At 42.9% G+C, this 22,038-nt stretch overlaps 1 protein-coding gene across 1 annotated transcript in view; it reads left to right on the top strand.

Annotated features, from left to right (window-relative positions):
* dhx35 (DEAH-box helicase 35) overlaps window positions 1-22,038 on the top strand; it is a 111,139-nt gene that overhangs the window by 75,222 nt on the left and 13,879 nt on the right. Inside the window, exons 13-17 of the mRNA XM_059980829.1 lie at window positions 5,179-5,303; window positions 10,856-10,910; window positions 14,441-14,536; window positions 17,485-17,579; window positions 21,832-21,909. Coding sequence (XP_059836812.1) covers window positions 5,179-5,303; window positions 10,856-10,910; window positions 14,441-14,536; window positions 17,485-17,579; window positions 21,832-21,909 — 449 coding nt within the window. The remainder of the gene's footprint in view (window positions 1-5,178; window positions 5,304-10,855; window positions 10,911-14,440; window positions 14,537-17,484; window positions 17,580-21,831; window positions 21,910-22,038) is intronic.

Below are 22,038 nucleotides of genomic sequence, written 5' to 3'. Positions count from 1 at the left end.
AATTTCAAACTTGTACCACTGTGAGCCAGCCAGTGGTACAGTGGCATCCACACCAAACTTCAAGGTGAGTGGCTCCGTGTTCGAATCTGGCTGGCTCCTTGTACACTTTCCACCTGTGCTCCAGTTTCCTCCCTCATTCCAGAGACATACGGGTTAGTAGGTTAATCGGTCACATGCGTGTAGCAGGACAGTACAGACTTCTTGGCCTGGAGGAGTTTGTTACCATGCCATATCTCTAAACAAATAAATAATTTATTGACTACAGCTTAGCATTCAATACTAATCAACAAGCTTCTTGATCTTGGTCTAAATGCCTCCTTGTGAAATTGGATCCTCGATTTCCTCACTTGGAGACCCCAGTCAGTTTGGATTAGCAACAACAACTCCCCCAGAGTCTCCGTCAGCACAAGCTCACTATGACAGTGACAATAGTACAAGGACTACGACAGGGACCATGTTCCCCTTGTCCTCACCTACCATCCCACCAGCCTCCGGATCTAGCATATTATCCTCCGCAACTTCCGCCACCTTCAACAGGACTCCACTACTAAGCACATCTTTCCCTCTCTACCCCTGTCTGCTTTTCACAGGGATCGTTCCCTCCATGACTGCCTGGTCCACACATCCCTCCCCACAGATCTCCCACCTGGCACTTATCCCTGCAAGTGTAAGTGCTACACCTGTCCCTACACCTCCTCTCTTACCACCATTCAGGGCCCCAAACAGTCCTTCCAGGTGAGGCAACACTTCACTTCTGAGTCTTTTGGGGTAATCTATTGCATCTGGTGCTCCCGGTGTGGCCTCCTCTACATCGGCGAGACCCGACGCAGATTGGGGGACCGACCTCCGCTCCATCCGCCACAACAGACAGGATCTCCCGGTTGCCACCCACTTCAACTCTGCTTCACATTCCCATTCAGATATGTCCATACATGACCTCCTCTACCGCCATGATGAGGCCAAACTCAGGTTGGAGGAGCAACACCTCATATACCGTCTGGGTAGTCTCCAGCCTCTTGGTATGAACATCGAATTCTCCAACTTCTGGTAATTCCCTCCCTCTCCCTTCCACCATCCCACTTTCACTCTGCCTCCTCCTCCAGCTGCCTATCACCTCTCTCATGATTCTTCTACTACCCATAGTGCTTTCCCCTTACATTCCTTCTTCACCTCTCCGGCCTATCCCCTCTCTGCTTCCCCTCCCCCACCTCTTGATCATTCCTCGGATTGGTTTTTCACTTGGCACCTTCCACCCTCTCCCCACCTTCTTTATAGGGCCCCTGCCCCCTCCTTTTGCAGTCCTAACGAAAGGTTTTGGCCCGAAACGTTGACTGCTCATTTCAACGGATGCTGCCCGACCCTGCTGAGTTCATCCAGCTTGTTTGTACATCTTGATTTGACCACAGCATCTGCAGTGTACTTTGTGTACACTATAACGCTGTATGCTTAGTCCCCTGCTCTACTCGCTTTCCAGTTACGACTGTGCGGTAAAACACAGCTCCAATGCCACATTCAGATTTGCTGATGACACCACTGAATCAAAGGTGGTGATGAATCAGCATATAGGAGGGGCATTGAAAATCTGGCTAAGTGGTGCCACAACAGCAACCTCTCACTCAACTGATTATTAACGTCAGGAGGAGGAAGCCAGGGTTCCATGAGCCAGTTCTCATCAGAGGTGGCGTGGGTGAGCAACTTTAAATTCCTCAGTGTTAGCAATTCAGAGGACTTGTCCTGAGTCCAGTACATAAGTACAATTATGACAAAAGCACAGCAATGCTTCAAATTCGTTATAGGTTTGCGAAGATTCGACATGACATCTAAAACTCTGACGAACATCTGTAGATGTGTAGTGAAGAGTATACTGACTGGCTGCATCACAGCCTGGTACAGAAACACCAATGCCCTTGAACGACCAATCCTACAAGAGGTAGTGGGTACGGCTTGGTCCTTCACGGGTAAAGCCCTCCCCACCTTTGAGCACATCTACTCAAAGTGTTGTCGCAGGAAAGCAATATCCATCATCAGGGACACCCACCACCCAAGGCTTGTTCCCTCCTTACTACTGCCATCAGGAAGAAGGTGCAGGAATCTTGGGAGTCACACCACCAGGTTCATATACAGTTACTTTTCAACCATCAGGCTCTTGAACCAAAGGAGACTGGTTCACTCAACTTCACTTGCCCCTGTCGTTGAAACGTTCACACAACCTATGAACTTATTTCAAGGAATCTTCATCTTATGTTCTTGATATTTATTGCTTATTTATTTATTATTTTTATTATTATTTCTTTCTTTTGTATTTGCACAAGGTATTGTCTTTTGCTCACTGCTTGAACACCCAAGTTGGTGTGGTCTTTCATTGATTTTCTTAATGGTTATTATATCTATTATGGATTTATTGAGTATGCCCACAAGAAAATGAATCCCAGAGCTATATATAGCGACATATATGTGCTTTGAGAATAAAATTACTTTGAACTTTGAACTTTAATTCTGAAGCTGATTTGAAATTGAGTAATATAAGCCAGGGGGTTAAAAGTAACTTCTAGAATGATCCAATTACTCAAACACAAATTAATAAAATAATTAAAATAATGTTTCAGGGAAAAATTAACCTTTTACCTTTTTTAATCAGGTTCAACAGTTCCTTTCAAATGAATGAGGACAGAAGAAGAGTTTATAACCCGTTGTGTCCTTACTACCCCATATAATTTAATTCAGACTAATCACCACATTCTGTCCTCAGACCTTAACTAATGTGTGAGTTTCTGTCTCCACTCTATATTTTGGAAATGAACTTAACCTGTCTACCCTCAGCTGTTTGTCATTAAATGTAATTGATTCTCAGTGACCTCAGTTTGACGTGTTGACCTTCTGCTGAGGAAAATAGGTTGCCCATGTTCATCCTATCCACTTTTATACTCTTCAGTTCAGATTCCAATGTGGAATTGAAGCACAGTGTAGCCAAGCTGTCCATCTAGCTGGGCTTTTCAAACCGTATCATCTGCTGTGTGTACTTTCCAATGGTGTAAGGTGACCAGAACTAAAAACTGTACTTTAGCTACTACCTAACTGTTGTTTTTATACTGCACGTTCCCAGCGTGATCTCCCTGCTCTTGTATGCCTCAACTTGTGAATAAATGTGCCCTGTGCCCCGTGCCTTCTTAATCAACTTATCCATGTGGAAGAATAGGGATAGGGAGCAACATTGTCCCAAAGAAATTTAAGTTCTAATTCAAGTCCATTGTCATTCAGCCATACACATGTATACAACTAAATGAAACAATGTTCCTCTGGGACCAAGGTGCAAAGCACAGCACATATTTCACATGCAGTACATAGAATGATATTAACAGATAATAATAAAAATCATATTCTGTAGTAAAAACAACATATAGTTCAATATACACAAGTGTAAAAATGTTAAATATAGTTAAATATACACGGTGTTACTCTTACTGGTGCTGTCATAAATAATGTGTACTGGCTGGTATCAGGGTGTTCAGAGTCTCACAATCCAGAGGAGGAAGCTGTTGCCCAGCCTGGTGGTCCTTGTTCTTAAACTGCGGTACCTTCTGCCTGATAGTAGGAGGGCAAAGAGGTTGTAGGACAGATGGGAGGGGTCATTATTAACACTGAGAGCTCTGCGAACGCAGTGCTTCTGGTATATGAACTGGATGGTAGAGAGAGAGAGACCCTGATGATTCTTTTAGCAGTCCTCCCAATCTGTTGCTGGGGCTTGTGGTCAGATGCTTTGCAATTCCAATACCAGACAGTCAACCAACTGGTTAGGACACTTCTCGATGGTCTCCAGTAGAGTGTGGTTAGAATGGCGGGGGGGTGGGGGGATGGTGGTTGGAGCCTCAGTCTCCTCAGGAAACGGAGTCACTGCTGTGGTGTTGAGGGACCAAGTGAGATCATCCGTGATGAGTTGTCCAAAATCCTGGTGCACCTGAGTCTCTCCCGTGGTGGAGCCATTGATGTGCAATAGGGAGTGGTCAGTCTGCATTTTCCTGAAGTTCACAATCATGAACTGTTCTATAAGGATAGGAATTTTAGCCTTCATATAGACCATAAAATGTAACTGCAGAATTAGGCCATTTGGTCCATTGAGTCTGCTCTGCCATATCATCATGGTTGATCCATTTTTCCTCTCAGCCCCAGTCTCTGCCTTCCCCCTTAACCCTTCATGCCCTGACCAATCAAGAATCTATCAACCTATGCCTTAAATAAACATAAAGACTTGGTCTCCACAGCTGCCTGTGACAATGAATTCCACAGATTCACCACTCTCTGGCTAAAGAAGTTCCTCTTCATCTCTGTTCTATAAAGACACCCCTCTTTTCTGAGGCTTTGTCCTGTGGTCCTAGACTCTCCCACCATAGGAAATATTCTCTCCACACCCACTCTATCGAGGCCTTTCAACATTTGATAGGTTTCAAAGAGGTTACCCCTCATTCTTCTGAGTTCTGGTGAATACAGGCCTAGAGCCATCAAACGCTCTCTATATGCCAAGCTGTTCAATCTGGAATCATTTTCGTGAACCTCCTTTGAACCTCTTCAGTGTCAGCACATCCTTTCAAAGATAGGGGCCTAAAACTGCTCACAGTGCTCCAAGTGAGGCTTCACCAGTGTTTTATAATGTCTCAACATTACATCCTTGCTTTTATATTCAAGTCCTCTTGAAATAAATGCTAACATTGCATTTGCTTTCCTCACCATAGACTCAACCTGCAAATTAATCTTTATACAATCCTGCACAAGGACTTCCAAGTCCCTTTGTGCTTCAGATTTTTGTATTTATCTTCCATTTAGAAAATAGTCAACCCATTCATTTTTCCTACCAAGGTGCATGATTATACATTTCTTGACACTGTATTTCATCTGCCATTTCTTTGCACATCCTCCTAATCTGTCTTAAGTCCTTCTGTAGCTTGTTGGATCTACTCTTGGGAGAGAGAGCGAATCAGACTGCTGAAATGTATTATTTACAGTTTCCCAATGCAATTTCTGTACATTGTTCCCTGTTCTGAAGCAAGTATTGCAGATTAAATCGAAGAAGTACGGTAATTTCCTTGCACCAGCAGCATAGGGGAAAAAAAAAGTAAGAATACAGCCTGGCAGAGTTTGAACTGCAGACTTCAGAACATTAACTGATTTTTGCTATGTCTTTAGAGGAAACATTTGAGAAGCTTCCGGAATCCACAGTGCCAGAGATGCAGCGCAGCAACCTTGCCCCAGTCATCCTTCAGCTGAAAGCACTGGGCATTGACAATGTGCTGAGGTTTAATTTTCTGTCTGTAAGTAATTACCATACCTTGACCTAACATCTATTTATTACCAAGTGAACATAATCCTGTGCATGGGGCCTGAAAACTGAAATGTGAAGTTTATGATTTAAGCTCCACGGAGGAATTTGTTGCAGTTCACACGATTAGCTCAGTGCATTTTGAAGGGCTGGCTGTACAATACAATAAGACAGAATTAAGCCATTTGGCCCATCAAGTCTGTTCCTTCATTCCATCATGGCTTATTCATTATCCCTCTCAACTCCATTCTCCTGCCTTTTCTTTTTGATGCCCTCACTAATCAAGAACCTATCAATCTCCACTTTAAATGTAGCCAATGATTTGACCTCCCTGGCAATGAATTCCACAGATTCACCACCCTCTGGAAAAATAAGTTCCTCCTCATCTCTCTAATAAAGGGACATCCTTGTATTCTGAGCTATGTCCTCTGATCCTAGAGCCCCCCACTATCGAAAACATCCTCCCCACATCCATTCTATCTGGGTCTTTCAATATTCGAAGGGTTTCAATGAGATCCTCCTCATTCTTTTAATCAAGGTAGCTTTGAATCAGGACATGATTCAAGAAGCAAGAGTTCCATTTCCATGGCAACTCTTGCCTTTAGCTTCCAGTCCTGATGAAGGGTCTCGGCCCAAAATGTCAACTGTTTATTCCTTTCCATAGATGGTGCCTGATCTGCTGAATTTCTCCAGCATTTTATATGTATAGCTCAATATTCAGACTCTGGCAAAGGACATTAAAACTCTAACAGAAGAGTCATAGAGTGATAGAACAGTTAGAAACAGGCCCTTTGGCCCATCTAGTCTGTGCTAAACCATTGATCTGTTTAGTCCCATCATCCTGCACCCAGACCATAATCCTCCATACTCCTCTCATTCGTGTACCTATCCGAATGTCTTTTCAATGTTGAAATCGACCCCCACATCCACTACTTGCACTGGCAGCTCGTTCCACACTCTCACCACCGTCTGAGTGAAGAAATTCCTTCTCATGTTCCCCTTGAACATTTCACCTTTCACCCTTAACCCATGACCTTTAGTTGTAATCTCAATCTTAGTTGAAAAGCGAACTTACATTTACTATATCTATACCCCTTATAATTTTGTATACTCCTATCAAATCCACTCTCAATCTTCTGTGTTCCAAGTAATAAAGTCCTAACCTGTTTAACCTTTCCCTGTAACTCAGGACCTCCAGACCTGGCAACATGCTTGCAAATTTTCACTGAACTATTTCAATCTTATTTACATTATTCATGTAGGTAGGTGACCAAAACCACGCACGATACTCCAAAATAGGTGTCACCAAGATTTTATATAATCTCAACTTAACACCCCAACTGCTTTATTCAATACTTGGATTTATGAAAGCCAATGTGCCAAAAGCTTTTTATGACCCTATCTACTTGTAATGGCACCTTCAAGGAATTATAGATCTGTGTTCACAGATCCCTCTGTTTTACCACACTTTCAGTGCCCTACCTCTCACTGTGTAAGATCTACCCTGGTTGGTCCTCCCAAAGTGCAACACCTCGCACTTGTCTGCATTGAATTCCATCTGCCATTTTTCAACTCATTTTTCCAGCTGGTCTAGATTCTACTGCAAGCTTTGACAGTCTTCCGCAAATTTCGACGTCATCTGCAAATGTGCTGATCCAGCTTACCACATTATCATCCAGATCATTGATATAAATAACAATGGATCCAGCACCGATCCCTCCGGCACACCACTAGTCACAAGCCTCCGGTCAGAGACAACCACTCTCTGGCTTCTTCGACAAAGCCAATGTCGAAGCCAATTTACTACCTGATCATGAATGCCAAGAGACTGAACCCGTCTTGACCAACCCTCGATCTGGAACCTTGCCATAGGCCTTGCTAAAGTCAATGTAGACAACATCCACTGCCTTGCCTTCATCCACTTTCTTGATAACATTCTCGAAAAACTATTGAGTTTATGTCAATATAATGAACGGTCTCAGCCCAACACGTCGACGGTTTATTCCTTTCCTTAGAGGCTGCCAGACTGGCTGAGTTCCGCCAGCATTTGTGTGTGTGTAGCTCTGTCCTTAGACATTAAAAAGTCACCCTCTGACATTAAGATAATTGACTTAGTGTTGACAGTGGAATTTCTGTATTTGTGCATCAATGTGTGCTGATGTGTTGCGGTTCAAAGAACTGAGAACACTTGATAAAATGTTCTGATTGCAGAGGTATGTATACCGAATGCACAAGCAACTGCAAATTCAAAGAGGCTTAATTGCTATGAATAAGCAACAACAATAAAGCAATAAAATATTGGATAGAACTCAGTATTAGGAGAGAGGGAAAAAAATTGTACCAGAAAGCGCTCTTTTCAACAGATTGATCCCTCATTGATTTTCTCTCTATAGGTGCTAACTACCCCGCTGAGAGTTTCCCAGCATTTAGTGTTTTGTGTTTAGATTTCCAACATTGACTGCATTCTGCTATGCTACTATCCGCTGTGCCACCAGAGGAACAGGAATTTTTATTGTCTAGTTCGGGGTGCAGCAGCATAATGGGTATGTTGCTGAAACAATAGCCGAGTCAGGACCACTGATCTTGACACTCGGGTTCAAGTTACATCATGGAGATACAAGAGACTGCCGATGCTGGGATCCGGAGCGGGAAGAGAGCGGCTACACTTACTGACGTGCTACACCTGCCCCCACACCTCCTCCCTCACCAGCATTCAGGGCCCCAAACAGCCTTCCAGGTGAGGTGACACTTCACCTTTGAGTCTGCTGCAGCGACCTACTCATCCTCTACATTGGTGAGACCTGATGCAGTTCAGGGAACCATTTCATCGACCACCTTTGCTCTGTCCACCTCAAAAGGCGAGATTACTCATTTCAGTTTGGCCTCCCATTCCCATTCCAACATGTTAGTCCATGGTCTTCTCTAATGCCACACTCAGGTTGGAGGAACTAAACCTCATATTTCATTTGGGTAGCCTCTAGCCTAATGGCGTGAGCATCAATTTCTTCAACTTTCAGTAATTTCTCCCCCCTCACCCACTTCTCCCTTTTCCATTCTCCATTCTGGCTCCCCTCTCACCCCTTCTCTTTTCCTCACCTGCCCTTCACTTCCCTTTGATGCCCCTCCATCTTCCCTTTCTCCATGGTCCACTGTCTATCAGATTCCTTCTTCAGCCCTTTATCTTTTCCACCTATCTTCCTCCAGCATTTTGTGTAGTTGCTATGGATTTCCAGATCTGTAGTATCTCCTGTGTTTAAGGGAACTGCTGGAGAGCTCAACAGGTCAGGCAGCATCTATAGAGGCGAATAAACAGTCAATGTTTCAGGCCAAGACCCTTCATCAGTACTGGAAAGGAAGAGGGCAGAAGCCAGAATAAGAAGGTGGGGGAGGGGAAAGAGTACAAACTAGCAGGTGATGAATGAGAACAGGTAGCAACTGAGAGGAGAAATGGACAATGGACATCCGGGGCCAAAGGAAGGTGTCTCAAGCCGAAATAGCACCAGTCCTTTCCCCTCCACGTATGTTGCCAAACCTGTGAGTTGCCTCAGCAGCTCGTTTTCAAAACCATCAGAGCTGTTAGAGAATTTAAATTTTGAAAAAAGAAAATCTAGAATGAATGCTAAAATCAGTCATGGGAACTCTGAAGCCACTAGACTGTCAGAAAACTTCACCTCATTCATTAATGTCATTTAGTGAAGGAAATCAGCTGTACTTCCCCGCTCTGGCCTTCCAGACCTTTCCGAGTTGTCGTCTCTAACCTGCCTCTTCACTTGCAGAGCAATGAGGGATGGACAGTAAAGGGGGCATGACAAGTCATACCATGTGAAGGATTGAAATACAGCAACCACTGAGGCATAATTTGTGCAGAAAGTGACCCTTGGAAATTGAAGGGAAGCAGAAGTGGAGAAGTTGTTTACAGACTTGCCACCATTCTCGTCCAGAAGGATGTCTGAGTTTCATTAGGGAGGGCATCCCGCAAACAATGGACAGATCTAGACTAAAAAAAACCTATGTCCCTATTCCTGACTAAAATTTATTTTAGTCTCAATTTATTTTAGTAAGTTTGATTTTATAGTTGTTGGGTTGATCTTAAAGCTAAAAAGATTTTAAAGTTCAAAATAAATCTATTATCAAAGTACACATCTGTCACCTTGAGATTCATTTTCTTGCAGGTATTCACAGTGGAACAGAGAAATACAATCGATTCAATGAAAAACTACCCACAAAGACTGGCAAACAACCAATCTGCAAAAGAACACAATCTGTGCAAACAAAATAGAAACAAATAATAATAAATAGATAATACTGAGAACATGAGTTGTAAATAAATGGGTAGATAATTAAATGGAGAGCATGAGTTGTAGAGTCCTTGAAAGTGAGTCCATAATTTGTGAAATCAATTCAGTGTTGAAGTAAGTGAAGTTATCCACGTTGGTTCAGGGGCCTGGTGGCTGAAGGGTAATAAGTGTTCCTGAAGCTGGTGGTGTGGGACCTAAGGCTTCTATATCTCTTTCCCAATGGCAGTAGTGAGAAGAAAGCGTGGCCTGGATGGTGGGTTCCTTGATAATGGATGCTGCTTTCTCATTTGTAGATGTGCTCAATGGTTGGGAGGGCTTTGCCTGTAATGGACTGGGCTGGATCCACTACTTTTTGTTGACTTTTCCATTCTTGGGCTTTGGTGTTTTCATACCAGGCCATTGATACAACCAGTCAGGAAACTCCATAAAAGCTTAACAAAATTTTAAATGACATGGAGAATCTGTGCAAACTTCTAAGAAAGTAGAGGCGCTGATGTGCCGCCTTTTGTAATGGCACTGCTGTCCAGTTCAGAGCGGTTGATTGGTTTATGGATAGGGTATCCAAAGCGAATTGATTTTCATGAGTTGGAGGGAAGGCATTGTATCAAATTGTAGAGAGAAAGATAGAAGAAATGAGAGAGCACTGCTGGATGGTATCAAGAATACTTAAAGAGTTTTACAATGAAAAATGTAAGGCTAATACTCGAGTGAAAAGCATTTTCCGACGTTAAGTATTGAGGTCGTGACCCACTTCATAAGCCTAAGTGAAACATGTCAGACTTGCAGAGAGGAAGGCAGAGTGTTAGATGTGGGGGACCAGATCAAAGAATTTTACAGTGAAAATTGAGGGGCATATCACAGAGCGTTGTGGTGTTGAAAGAACAAGAATATCACAGTGAAATATGTGTGCAGTGTTAAAGTGAAGATCTGGTGCACATTAGAGCCTTACACAGAGGTACAGGGGGATATCAGAACACTGCTGTGAAATGTGTGGGGCATACAGTATGTGTTACTATGAGCGGTGTGTAGGGTAGTGCAGAAGTATGCACACTGATACAGATGATATGACACTTTGGTGACATTAAGACACTTCAAAAAAACTGTTACAGCTATCCTCCATTACCTGCAAATGCAAGGCTTCTAGTTTGTATAGCTGACTTTAAGTATAGGTATGCTATAGTATTGGTGAGGTTATAATAGGCATGGAATAAGGCAAACACCAGTGTATTCTTTGTTCTGTTCACAGCCTCCTCCAGCCCAGTCAATGGTCCAGGCCCTAGAACTGCTTTATGCACTAGGAGGTAAGGATATACTTGGAATTTCACCTTCTCCTTCGACAATTTTGAAAAGGAAATGCCACGGGAGATATCCAGCTAGCTTCAGGACCAAAGCAACTAGATTTGGTATCCTAGAAGTCAGAATATTGCAGATGCTGAAAAGGAGAAAATGCTGGAGAAACTCAACAAGGCAGGCAGAATCTGTTCTGATAAAGGGTCGCAAACCTGAAATGTTGACTGTTTCTCTTTCCATAGGATGCTGCCCTTCTGGATGAGTTTTTCCAGCATATTTTCTATTTTTGCTTTTGCTTGAGTACCTTGCTTTCCCCCTCCCCCATCTCCCCCACCCCTTCCCTCTCTCCCTCCCCCCCCCCCTTATTTGGTCACACGTATAATTGGGTGGCGCGTGTTTGTTGGATGGAAAAGGCCCGTTACCATGCTGTTTCTCTAAATGAGGTGTTCCCAAACTTTTTTATGCCATGGAGCTTTGCCAATTACCAAGGAGTCTGTGGACCCCAGGTTGGGAAACACTGCTTTTTAAAAATCCATAAACATAGTAGAGTAGCAAGGACTCAATTCACTCGTACATGGGATTGTTACCTTTGCTTAAGTTTCATCTGAAGAAAGGCACATGAGGGATGTGACAACAAAATAATTGCCATCATACCCAACATACATACAAGCGTAAGATCTGTAAATTATGCCCCTCGTAATGGGGGAAATTGATTCAGATCCGACAGCCACAGAGCAGTTTCTAGCATCCTCTGAGTCACCAGATTTCTGGGTTTGTTTGAATTCAGCAAGCAGGTTGATGCACCAGTGCAGCACTGAGGGATAGCAACACTGTTGGACGCATCCTCTTCTTGGGTGAGGCAGTAAACTGAGGCATGTTCTCTGCCCTCTCATGTCAAAGAAAAGAAACAGACCAGTAGCTTAGTGGTCAGCATAAGTCTATTACGGTGCCAGCGACATGGGTCCAATTCCATTGCTGTCCGTAAGGAGTTTGCATGTTCTCCCTGTGTCCATGTGGTTTCCTCCAGGTACTTGGACTTGCTCCCATGTTAATAGGTGAATTGGTCACATGGGTGTAATGGGGTGGCACTTGCTTGTTGGGCTGGAAGGGCCTGTTACCACACTTTATTTCTAAACAAATGAAGCATCTGGTGAAACTATTTCAAAGAAGGGCAGGGGAGTTACCTTTGGTCTTCTTGCTGTGATTTATCTTTCATGCAATCAGTATCACTAACAGAGTCCCAGATCATCGCCACCGGCACATCTGGGTGCAGATCGGCTTCCACTGTTCCTTTCTTGCAATCACTCCATATCCATTTACGTCACTAGCTTTAAAGCACTGTCCTGCGTTTGCAGGGCTGTCTGTGTGTGTGTGGGTAGGAGGGTGGGAAAGGGGTTTGTTTTGTTGTGTTGTTCTGTTTTGTTGTTGCTGCTGCTGCTGCTTGTGTTGTTCTGCTGAGCAACGTCAGCACCAGAATTTGCGGCAACCCTTGCGGACTGCCCCCAGCATGTACTCGACTGTGTTGGTTGTTTACGCAAACAACCCATTTCACTGTATGTTTGAACGTCATTCGTGTGGGGCGCCACGGTAGGGTAGTAGTTAGCACGATGCTATTACAACTTGAGGCGTCAGAGTTCGGAGTTCATCTGTTTGTACATTCCTCCCCATTGATGTGTGGGTTTCCTGTGGGTGCTCAGGTTTCCTCCCATGGTCCAAAGACATACTGATTAGCAGATTAATTGGTCTTTGTAAATTGTCCTGTGATTAAGCTAGTGTTGGATAGGTGGGTTGCTGGACGGTGTGACCCATTGGGCTGGAAGGACCTGTTCTGCACTGTATCTCCAAATAAGAAGTAAGTAAATGAATCTGAATATAAGATATTCTGAGCTGATCTGAGTTACTGTACAAGTATTAAATTGCTTTTGAATTTTGATTGAGTGTTCATTACAGTGGAGTTACAGTCTTGAATGCTGTACCAAACTCATTCAAGACCTTAATGCCAAGACACTTGTCACTATTCCGGATTGAAAGTAAATCTCAGAAGTCTGTTTTATTGTCATGTTAAGTTGTTTGGAGAGAAAGCCCTTGATCTAAATCTGTTTACAAAGCTAACTGACAGATTTCTTGTCAGTCATTTCTGCTATTTGACTTCACACTGAAGGGAAGCGGAAGCTACATTATTCATTTTCAGGGAAAGATGCACAAAATAGAAAAATAGAGGGCTATGTGCTAGGGAAATTCTAGGCAGTCTCAAGAGTAGGTTACATGGTCAGCACAACATTGTGGGCCGAAGGGCCTGTAATTTGGTGTAATTTCTATGTTCTATGTCCTGAGTATATGTTCTGTTCAAGATAGCAGCAGCAAACTACGTGACCAATGGTGACGTCCTGCAGACAGTTCACAAAGCTACTTACTATACTTCTACTAAGCTATATGCAATTGGAACCTACGATCTACATTTTGATGGTGTGTTGAAGCTGATTCAGCATTCTAGCACTTTGCTGTCTCTGAGGTTGGGAGCAGAGTGTGTAGCTTGGAAGCCGGGAGATGTGGTGCGAGCCCATGATTGACTCCATTGCTTCACTCAGACTGAGGCATCGAACAAGTTTGAAATCGATGAGGACAAGAACTGAGGGTAGTCAGGTGTTTTGCGCCGTCTGCCTGCATTTGGCCAGTCTTCCTTGCCCTCTCAGTAGCTGCAGTTGGAGGAAAGTGCAGGAATCTTGGGTTTTACATTGCAAGGATTCATCAGCGAGGCCCATGGCTTTGGGTTCATTTTGGTGGAATTTGAAGTTGATGGTGCACGTGTTTCGGGATTCTGATTTTTGCTGTCTTTGATTGGTTTGGGCCAATCGGTGTGACTGGGGCACCTTGGCGAAAGCTTCGCAGGCTGCAGTTGGTTAGCGGTGTGGAGGTGAACTGAACTGAACTGAATACCCCTGGACCTCTGGTTTGATGCCTGTTATTCTATGTGTTGTTCACTCGCTTTTAGTCATTTGTGCGATTTATTCTCTTTTGACATGTTGGGCATTCAACGTTTTCTTTAAACTGGTTCCGTGGGATTTCTTTGTTTCGTGGCTGCTAGCAGAAGCACAAATCTTAAAGTTATGTTCTGTTTTCATATTATGATAAATAAATGTACTTTGAATCTTTGAAAAATGTTGGAGGAACTCAGCAGGTCAGGCAGCATCTATGGAAAGGAATAAACAGTCAGTTTAGAGCCCAGACCCTTCCTGTACTCTGTCCCTTCCCCCACCTTATTATTCCGGCCTCTTTCCCTTCCAGTCCTGATGAATGGTCTCGACCCGAAATATCAACTCTTTATTCCTTTCCCTGACCTGCTGAGCTCCTCCAGCATTTTGTGTGTGTTGCTCTGGATTTCCAGCATCTGCAGGATCTACTGTGTTTATTATTTCTCCAGGATTTCATGAGCACAAATACATAACTGATAGTAGCATGTGTTGGCCACACCACCTTGAGTATGTTACTGGGTTGCAAGTCACCTCATTAGTTACAGGATTTTTCTGTGTGCTGGTTGCAGGTTTGAATGATCAATGCTTCCTTACCGATCCCCTCGGCTTACGCATGGCTGAATTTCCTCTGAGTCCAATGTTTGCCAAAATGCTGCTGGAATCAGGTAAGCTTCTGGGTCGGACCAGTAAAATGTGACTCGTACTGTGCTTGAATACGTTCCAGAACAGCGTAAGTGTTGGTGACAACGGTGGAGAGTGGCTAGGGGTGGGGTGAAGAGGAAAACTTCAAATTCAAGTTAAATTTATTGTCATTCAACCATACACACATATGCCACCAACATTTTTCCAGACCAAGGTGCACAACATAGTACATATAACTCACATACACAACACATCAAATAATATTATCACAAATCAATTAACAAATAATAAGGTACATATACCATGCAATTTAAAAAGTAAACAGTATAATGGTACTGGTACTTCGTGTGTGATGATGAGACCTGGATTGTGGCAGTGAGCTCAGTAGTCTTATGGCTTGGGGGGGTGGGGGGGGTAAAAGCTTTTTACCACCCTAATAGTTCTTGTGCTAGTGCTAGTGTAGCTCCTGCCTGATAGTAAAGAGTCAAAGAGATTGTTGGATGGATGGCATTGACAATGCTAAGAGCCCTGCGTACACAGCGCTCCTGATAAGTATCTTTAAGGCACAGAAAAGAAACCTCGTAATCCTTTGTGCGGTCTGATGCCTTGCAAAATCTGACAAAAGGTCAGATTCTGAACCAATAAAAATGACATTGTTTAACACAACTTTCTATTGTTTTATGGCTGAGTTTTACAATATGTTCCACTGCTCCCCAGTGACCCTCCTGACCCTCCTGACCCTCCTCCCTCCTCCCATCCAGAACCTGCTTCAAGTTCGTCGTGTATAATCTTGAACTGATGCACCTATTCCCTGTTAGAGTCATAGAACACTACCACACAGAAGTGGCCCTTTGGCCCATCTAGTCTGTGCCGAACTTTTATTCTGCCCAGTCCCTTCCGAGATGGCACTGGTGACATTCAGCAAAGTTTTGCAGGCAGCTCCCAAAACTATGAGTTACTTTACTAGATATACTTCTGAACTACGATCACTGCAATCCACAACCTGTAATTTCCCTTTAAGAAATGTACTTTCCAACCATCTAAGCAAACTGGCGATTTTATGAACTCCTGAATGATTCAGTGAACTTGACTCTCAGGAATGCAGTTACGGATCCTTGAAGTCAAAGGTCTCCATTACTCTGCGTGATTAAAGCGTCAAGGCCTGATAGTGGAAATTGGACCAGCATTCAGCACCATCAGCCTACGTTTGGCCCATCTCCCTCTTCTTGCCACGAGCTTTGGGAGTTTTGGGTCCCACAGCACCAGGTTTGGGAGCAGTTATTGTCCTGCAGCCTTCAGGCTCCTGGACCGGCTTCACTCGCCGCTGCACTGAACTGACTCCGCAGTGGAGTTACTTTAGGGGACTCTGCAGCTCAGGGCCTATATATTATTTGTTGACTTTTTGTCATTTACACGACTTGCCCTCTTTTGTACATTGGATGTTTGTCGCTATTTGCTGTGTGGGTTTTCCAGGGATCCCATTGTATTTCTTTGTTTTGTCAGTGCCTGCAAGAAGATGAATCTCAAGGTTGAATATGGTATGCATTCATTGACAATAAATTACTTTGAACTTTGAAATTTGAACCTGCACTTGGACCATGGTCCTCCATACCTCTCCCATCCATGTACTTATCCAAAAGTTTCTTAATGGTTGAAATCTAATGTTCACTGTTTATCCCTCCATGCATGCTGATCTACACAGACCTCTGATCTTATAAAGCCCTGAATGGAAAGTCCTCCTCCTTGTAGTGCTTCGCTGTGTCACTTTCCCCAGTCTGAGACAGCTTTGACCTGCGGGCGTTTCCGGTTTACATTGCTCACTCCTCAGAAGACATAACTTCAACCAGCAGACTCCAAACGGGACAATCCTCCCACAATCTCTTTTTCTCTTGTCCATCTCAACCTCCTTTAAGACTCTCCATAAAACCTAACACTCTAACACACAAAATGCTGGAGGAACTCAGCAGGTCAGGCAGTGTCTATAGAGAGAAATGGGCTGAATCAGGTTTAATATCATTGACATAGGTTGTGAAATTTGTTGCTTTGCTGTTGCAATACATAATAATGATAACTATAAATTACAATGAGTAAATTTTTTTTAGCAAAAAGAAAGGAAAAAAGTAGTGAGGTAATATTCATTGTCCATTCAAAAATCAGATGGCAGAGAGGAAGAAGTTGTCCCTGAATTGTTGAGTGTGTGTCTTTAGGCTTCTGCACCTTGTCCCTGATGGCAGCAGTGGGAAGAGGGCATGTCCTGGGAGATGGGGGTCTTTAATAATGGACAGCACCTTCTTGAGGCATCGCTCCTTAAAGGTGTCTTGGATACTACAGAGGCAAGTGCCCATGATGGAGCTGACTAAGTTTACGACTCTCTGTAGCTTATTTTGCTCCTATGTAGTAGCCACCACCACCCCCCCCCCCCATACCCGACGGTGATACAGACAGAAATCTGATGGCAGAAGGGAAGAGTGTATGTCTTCAGGCTCTTGTATTTCTTCCTTGAGTGTAGTAATGAGAAGAGGGAAGGTACTGGATGGTGAGGGTCCCTAATGACACCATATACTACTTCGAGATTCATTTTCTTGCAGGCATTCACAGAAGATACAAAGAAACACAATAGAAACCTGAAAAACTATACACAGACTGACAAACAGCTGATATAAAAAAGAAGACAAACTGCAAATGCAAAAAGTACATAAATAATACTGAGAATATGAGTTGCAGAGTTCTCGAAAGTGAGTCCATAGTTTGTGGAATCAGTTCAGAGTTGATGTGAGTGCAGTTATTTATGCTGAGCAAGCGTAAGAAAAATAACACAATTTTAAACCCTAATCCAACCGCCTCATACAGCAAAATCGGAATTGCTTGAAAAGTTATTTTTAAATGAATGTATGTTTATTAATGGTTAACTTGTGACATTGTGATAAAATAGAAAAGGTAATTATTAATGATCTTGTCTTTTTCTTTTAAGGGAATTTTGGATGTTCACAGGAGATCTTGACCATAGCAGCCATGATGCAAATACAAAATGTGTTTCTGGTGCCACCGAACCAGAAAAGTGCTGCGGTAGGTTTAGAAAATTTTGCATCATAACAATCCAGTGATCTGGCCTGGGGCATCAAAGCCTGTATATTCCCAAAGTATAACTCTCACAAGCAATAGATTGGTAATTTAATCTTACTACCAGTATGGTGATGTCTACTGTTGTCCTACTGTATCTTTCATGCTCCTTACGTGCTGCTGCAGCTTATGCCAGGACATTGTTTCTGTCCTGTGGAGGGTGTGAACCATTATTACAGGAGCAACGCTTCACAGCAAATGTGCCTTAAGGTCAGTTAAAGGGGACCCGCCCAAGGCACCTTACTTCAGTAGGGAGGTCCACTTTAAACTAAAGCCCATCCCTGCTGATAGCTCTCCCTCTAGAATGTCCCCTGCTCCAATCTCACCCCTATGCTTAACCTGATCACAAGATCAGTTCTCATCCACAATTCAGTTGTGATCTTGATCTCCCCCACAAGTTCCCATTATTTACAGATTACTTATGTATAGATTACCTTATGTACAGACACTCCTGTACCTAGCATCACTTTATGTACATACAGTTGATCTATTGGCCACACTCAAAACAGCTACTTGTACTCTGTTTTGTAGGATTACTTTTATATTTACATTTATTGTGTATTTTTATTGTGTTCTTTTATGCTCCATCAGATCCAATCATTTTGTTCTTTTTTTACATTCAAATGACAATATATGATCTTGAATCTTGAATTTATGTCGAGATGCAGAACAGTAACAGGTCCTTCTGGACCGATGAGACCACACCTCTCAATTACCCCCACGTGACCTGTACATCTTTGGAATGTGGGAGGGAACCAGAGCATCTAGAGGAAACTTGTGCGGTCAAGGAGAGAGCATACAGACAGTGGTGGAATTTAACCCGTGTCGCTGACGCTGTTAGTGGAGTTACACTAACTACTACGCTACCACGCAAGATCTTCCTTCCCCCAAAAATCACATATCCCCTCTTATGGCAACCCCTCCCATCCATCATCCATTCTTCTTTCTCTGTCGCTCCCCTGACCTTAGGGTCATAATCCCTTCCAGTAACAGGCTACATGCTGGAATAAGACCATAAGGTAATAAGATCACAAGACATAGGAGCAGAAGTTGGCCATTCATTCTATTGACTTTGCTCTGCTATTTCATCATGGCTGATCACCTTGGCAATGATCATCAGTGGGTTCTTTGACTTTTTGATAGCTCAGTTCTGTGCTTGCCACTCTAGGCAACTTCCCACCTCCTTTAAATAATGAGGCCCTCATTTACATCAGCACACTTATTGCTTTCCCAGCTTGAGATCAGTGGAAACAGCTGTTTCCTTGCTTCAGCTACTCATTTGATTTAGGCGTTCCTGAATCCTTTTCAGTTATTCTACTGTGACACGGGCTCAAATCACACTGCAGTCAATGTGCTTTATAAATATTTGAAGCTCACCTCATTACCTAATTACCAATCAGATTTTTTTTTGGCAAAGTATGTTATTCTTCCAGCCACTGCCATGTTTCCAAGTGAGTTTGTTTCCGAGGTCGAGACAGGCAGCTGTAAAACAGGGATTTGAATGACGGCAGAATGTACATGGCTCATAGCTGGTTTCACACAGTTTCATTTTACTACGTTTCATGATGCGTGGCCCCGTTGCTTCACTCCTCAGTACCCACAGAACATAAAAGCAGGACAGAATTATCTTCCTTGAAATGGTAGAAAGAATCATCTGACCCCACAGATTTCCACACCTCTGTCATTTGTCTCAGTCATTGCAGACTAACAGCGGGTTTGTATATTTACGTTGTTGATTTTTATTATGTTAAGGACCTCTTTCCAATACAAGCTTTTCGCAAACAGTACTGGTGGAGGGGGCTGCTCAATAGTGTAGCAGTAAGTGTAACACTATTACTGCATTCAATTCCCACAGCTGTCTGGAAGGAGTTTGTGCATTGTCCCTGTGATCACGTGGGTTTCCTCTGGGTGCTCTGGTTTCCTCCTACATCCCAAAGACGTATAGGTTAGTAGGTTAATTAGTCACATGGGTGATATTAAGGCAGCGAGGCTCATTGGGCTGGAAGGGCTTGTTACTGTGCTGTATTTCTAAATAAAATAAATTCTAATTCCTTTTACACAGAAGAAAGAAACTAATCTTGTTCCCTTTACCCTTGCTTGCCATGAATTTTTCAGTTTTAATAAAAATATTGAGGAATTATATTTTGAATCAAGTTGTTGTGCTAACCTTAGCTTGCTAATATCCCCTTCACTATAAGTGACAGGGATTGTAATCTGAAGAGTTTGGTTGTTCATTCTAAAAGTTTCAAAGCTTACAAATAGAGTTAGATGATTCTGATCCCTACACTCCCGCAAAACTTAAATAGAAATTCCCATTGGCCAAACATTTTAAATCTGATTCCCATTCCCATTCCCATTCCAACATGTGGGTCTATGGCCTCCTTTTGTGCTAAGGTGAGGCTGCCCTCAGGGTGGAGGAGCAACTCCTTATATTCTGTCTGGTAGCCTCCAACATGATAGCATGAATATTGATTTCTCCTTCCAGTTATAAAAAAACTCCCCCCCCCCCTTCTATTCACCACTCTAGTCTTTTACCTCTCCTTACCTGCCTATCACCTCCCCCTGGATCCCCTCTTTCTACCCTTTCTCCTACTATTCATTCTGCTCTCCTATCAGATTCCTTCCTCTGAAGCCCTTTACCTTTCCCACCCACCTGGCTTCACCTAACACCTTCCAGCTGCCCTCTTACCCTGTTCCCCCCACTACCTTTTTAATCTGCCGTCTGCCCCCTTCCTTCTCAGTCCTGAAGAAGGGTCTCAGCCCAAAATGTCGATAGTTTATTCATTTCCATAGATGTTGCCTGACCTGCTGAGTTCCTCCAGCACTTTGTGTGTGTGTGTGTTGCATTGGATTTCCAGCATCTGCAGACTTGCTTGTGTTTATTGAGTGTTATTACAACCTTATGCACATGATATTTTAACACATGTTCCTATGAGTAACAATACACAAAATCAAACTTCTTTTTCAAGAACTTAATGTCTTTTGGAATATTTGCAGTACATTAATTCCAAATATTTAAGTGCTTATCAACATTTTCAGTTTCATAGTTTATTAACTGGATCTTACTAAAAGCAAAACCTTTATGCTGTAAAATCTGGTCAAAGTATAATAATGTCATTCTGATGGCAGTGAAGACCCCATTATATTCAGTAAGCAGATTGCTACGAGTAGGGTAACCACTAATATTGCAAAGCCTACTGACAGAAATAGGACATAAAAACAGGAGTAGACCTCCCATTCTGCTCCAGTAATCAATTAGATCTTCTCTCATCACTGACATTTATATTTTGTCTGCATTAATCAGCTTTAAGTGCCTCTTATGATTACGATTCTTTTTTGAGAACAACCATAAAATAATTCAAGGATAAAAAAATATATAAGACCATATGGAGGACAAGTCACTGAGTATATTTGAAGCAGTGGCCGATAGGTTCTTGATTCGTCAAGGTGTCAAAGGTTACAGGGAAAAGCCAGGAGAATGGGGTTGAGAGGGATAATAAATCAACCATGATGGGATAGAGGAGCAAACTTAATGGGCCAAATGGCCCAATTCTGCTCCTATGTTCAATGTCATTTACCTCTGAATTTCAAATCGCTGAGAGGCCAAAACAGAGTGGATGTGGAGAGGATGCTTCCTACAGTGGGGAGGCTAAGACCAAAGAACCTCAGAATAAAAGGCCGTCTCATTAGAATGGAGATGAGGAGGAATTTCTTTAGCCAGCAGGTGATGAATCTATGGAATTCATTGCTACTGGCAACAGTGGAGGCTAAGTCACTTTGAACACTTAAAGTGAATTTTGATAGGTTCTTGATTACTAAGGGCGTCAAAGGTTATGGGGAGAAGACAGGAGAATGGGGTTGAGAGGGATAATAAATCAGCCACAATGGGATGGCTGAGCAGACTCAATGGGCCAAATGGCCTAATGATGATCCTATGTCTTATGGTCGTTTAAAACCTGAAATTGTAAGCAGTTGCCATAATCATCAGTCAGGGGCAGTGTTTGAAATTAGATTAGGGGTTAAATGCTTGCGCTGATGTGTGTGCGTGGGGTTCTTGACTGGGGGAGGTGGTGTATGTAATGGGAGAGAGATATGTGTTTTGTTTGGTTACGCTTCAAGTTGTCTTTTTCCTGTGGTTGAGCATGCCTTGGTGGTTCGCTCTATAAGTCATTGTGTTGTTTTAACCTTCCCTCTCAAGGCAAGAGAACACAGGAAGTTTGCTGTAGCAGAGGGAGATCATCTCACGATGCTCAACGTCTATGAGGCCTTCATTAAGGTTTGAATCCAGTGCTTTTATTGAGATTAGTTGCAGAATCTCTTTTATTGTCTATAAAGCTATGTGAATTGTTTGTTGACCTGTAATCTATTAAACAGAACTACAAAATTTATACGTAAATACCACCCG

This window comes from Hypanus sabinus, chromosome 9 (genome assembly GCF_030144855.1).
Source record: "Hypanus sabinus isolate sHypSab1 chromosome 9, sHypSab1.hap1, whole genome shotgun sequence".
NCBI lineage: Eukaryota > Metazoa > Chordata > Chondrichthyes > Myliobatiformes > Dasyatidae > Hypanus > Hypanus sabinus.
This window is presented reverse-complemented; position numbering and strand designations above follow the sequence as displayed.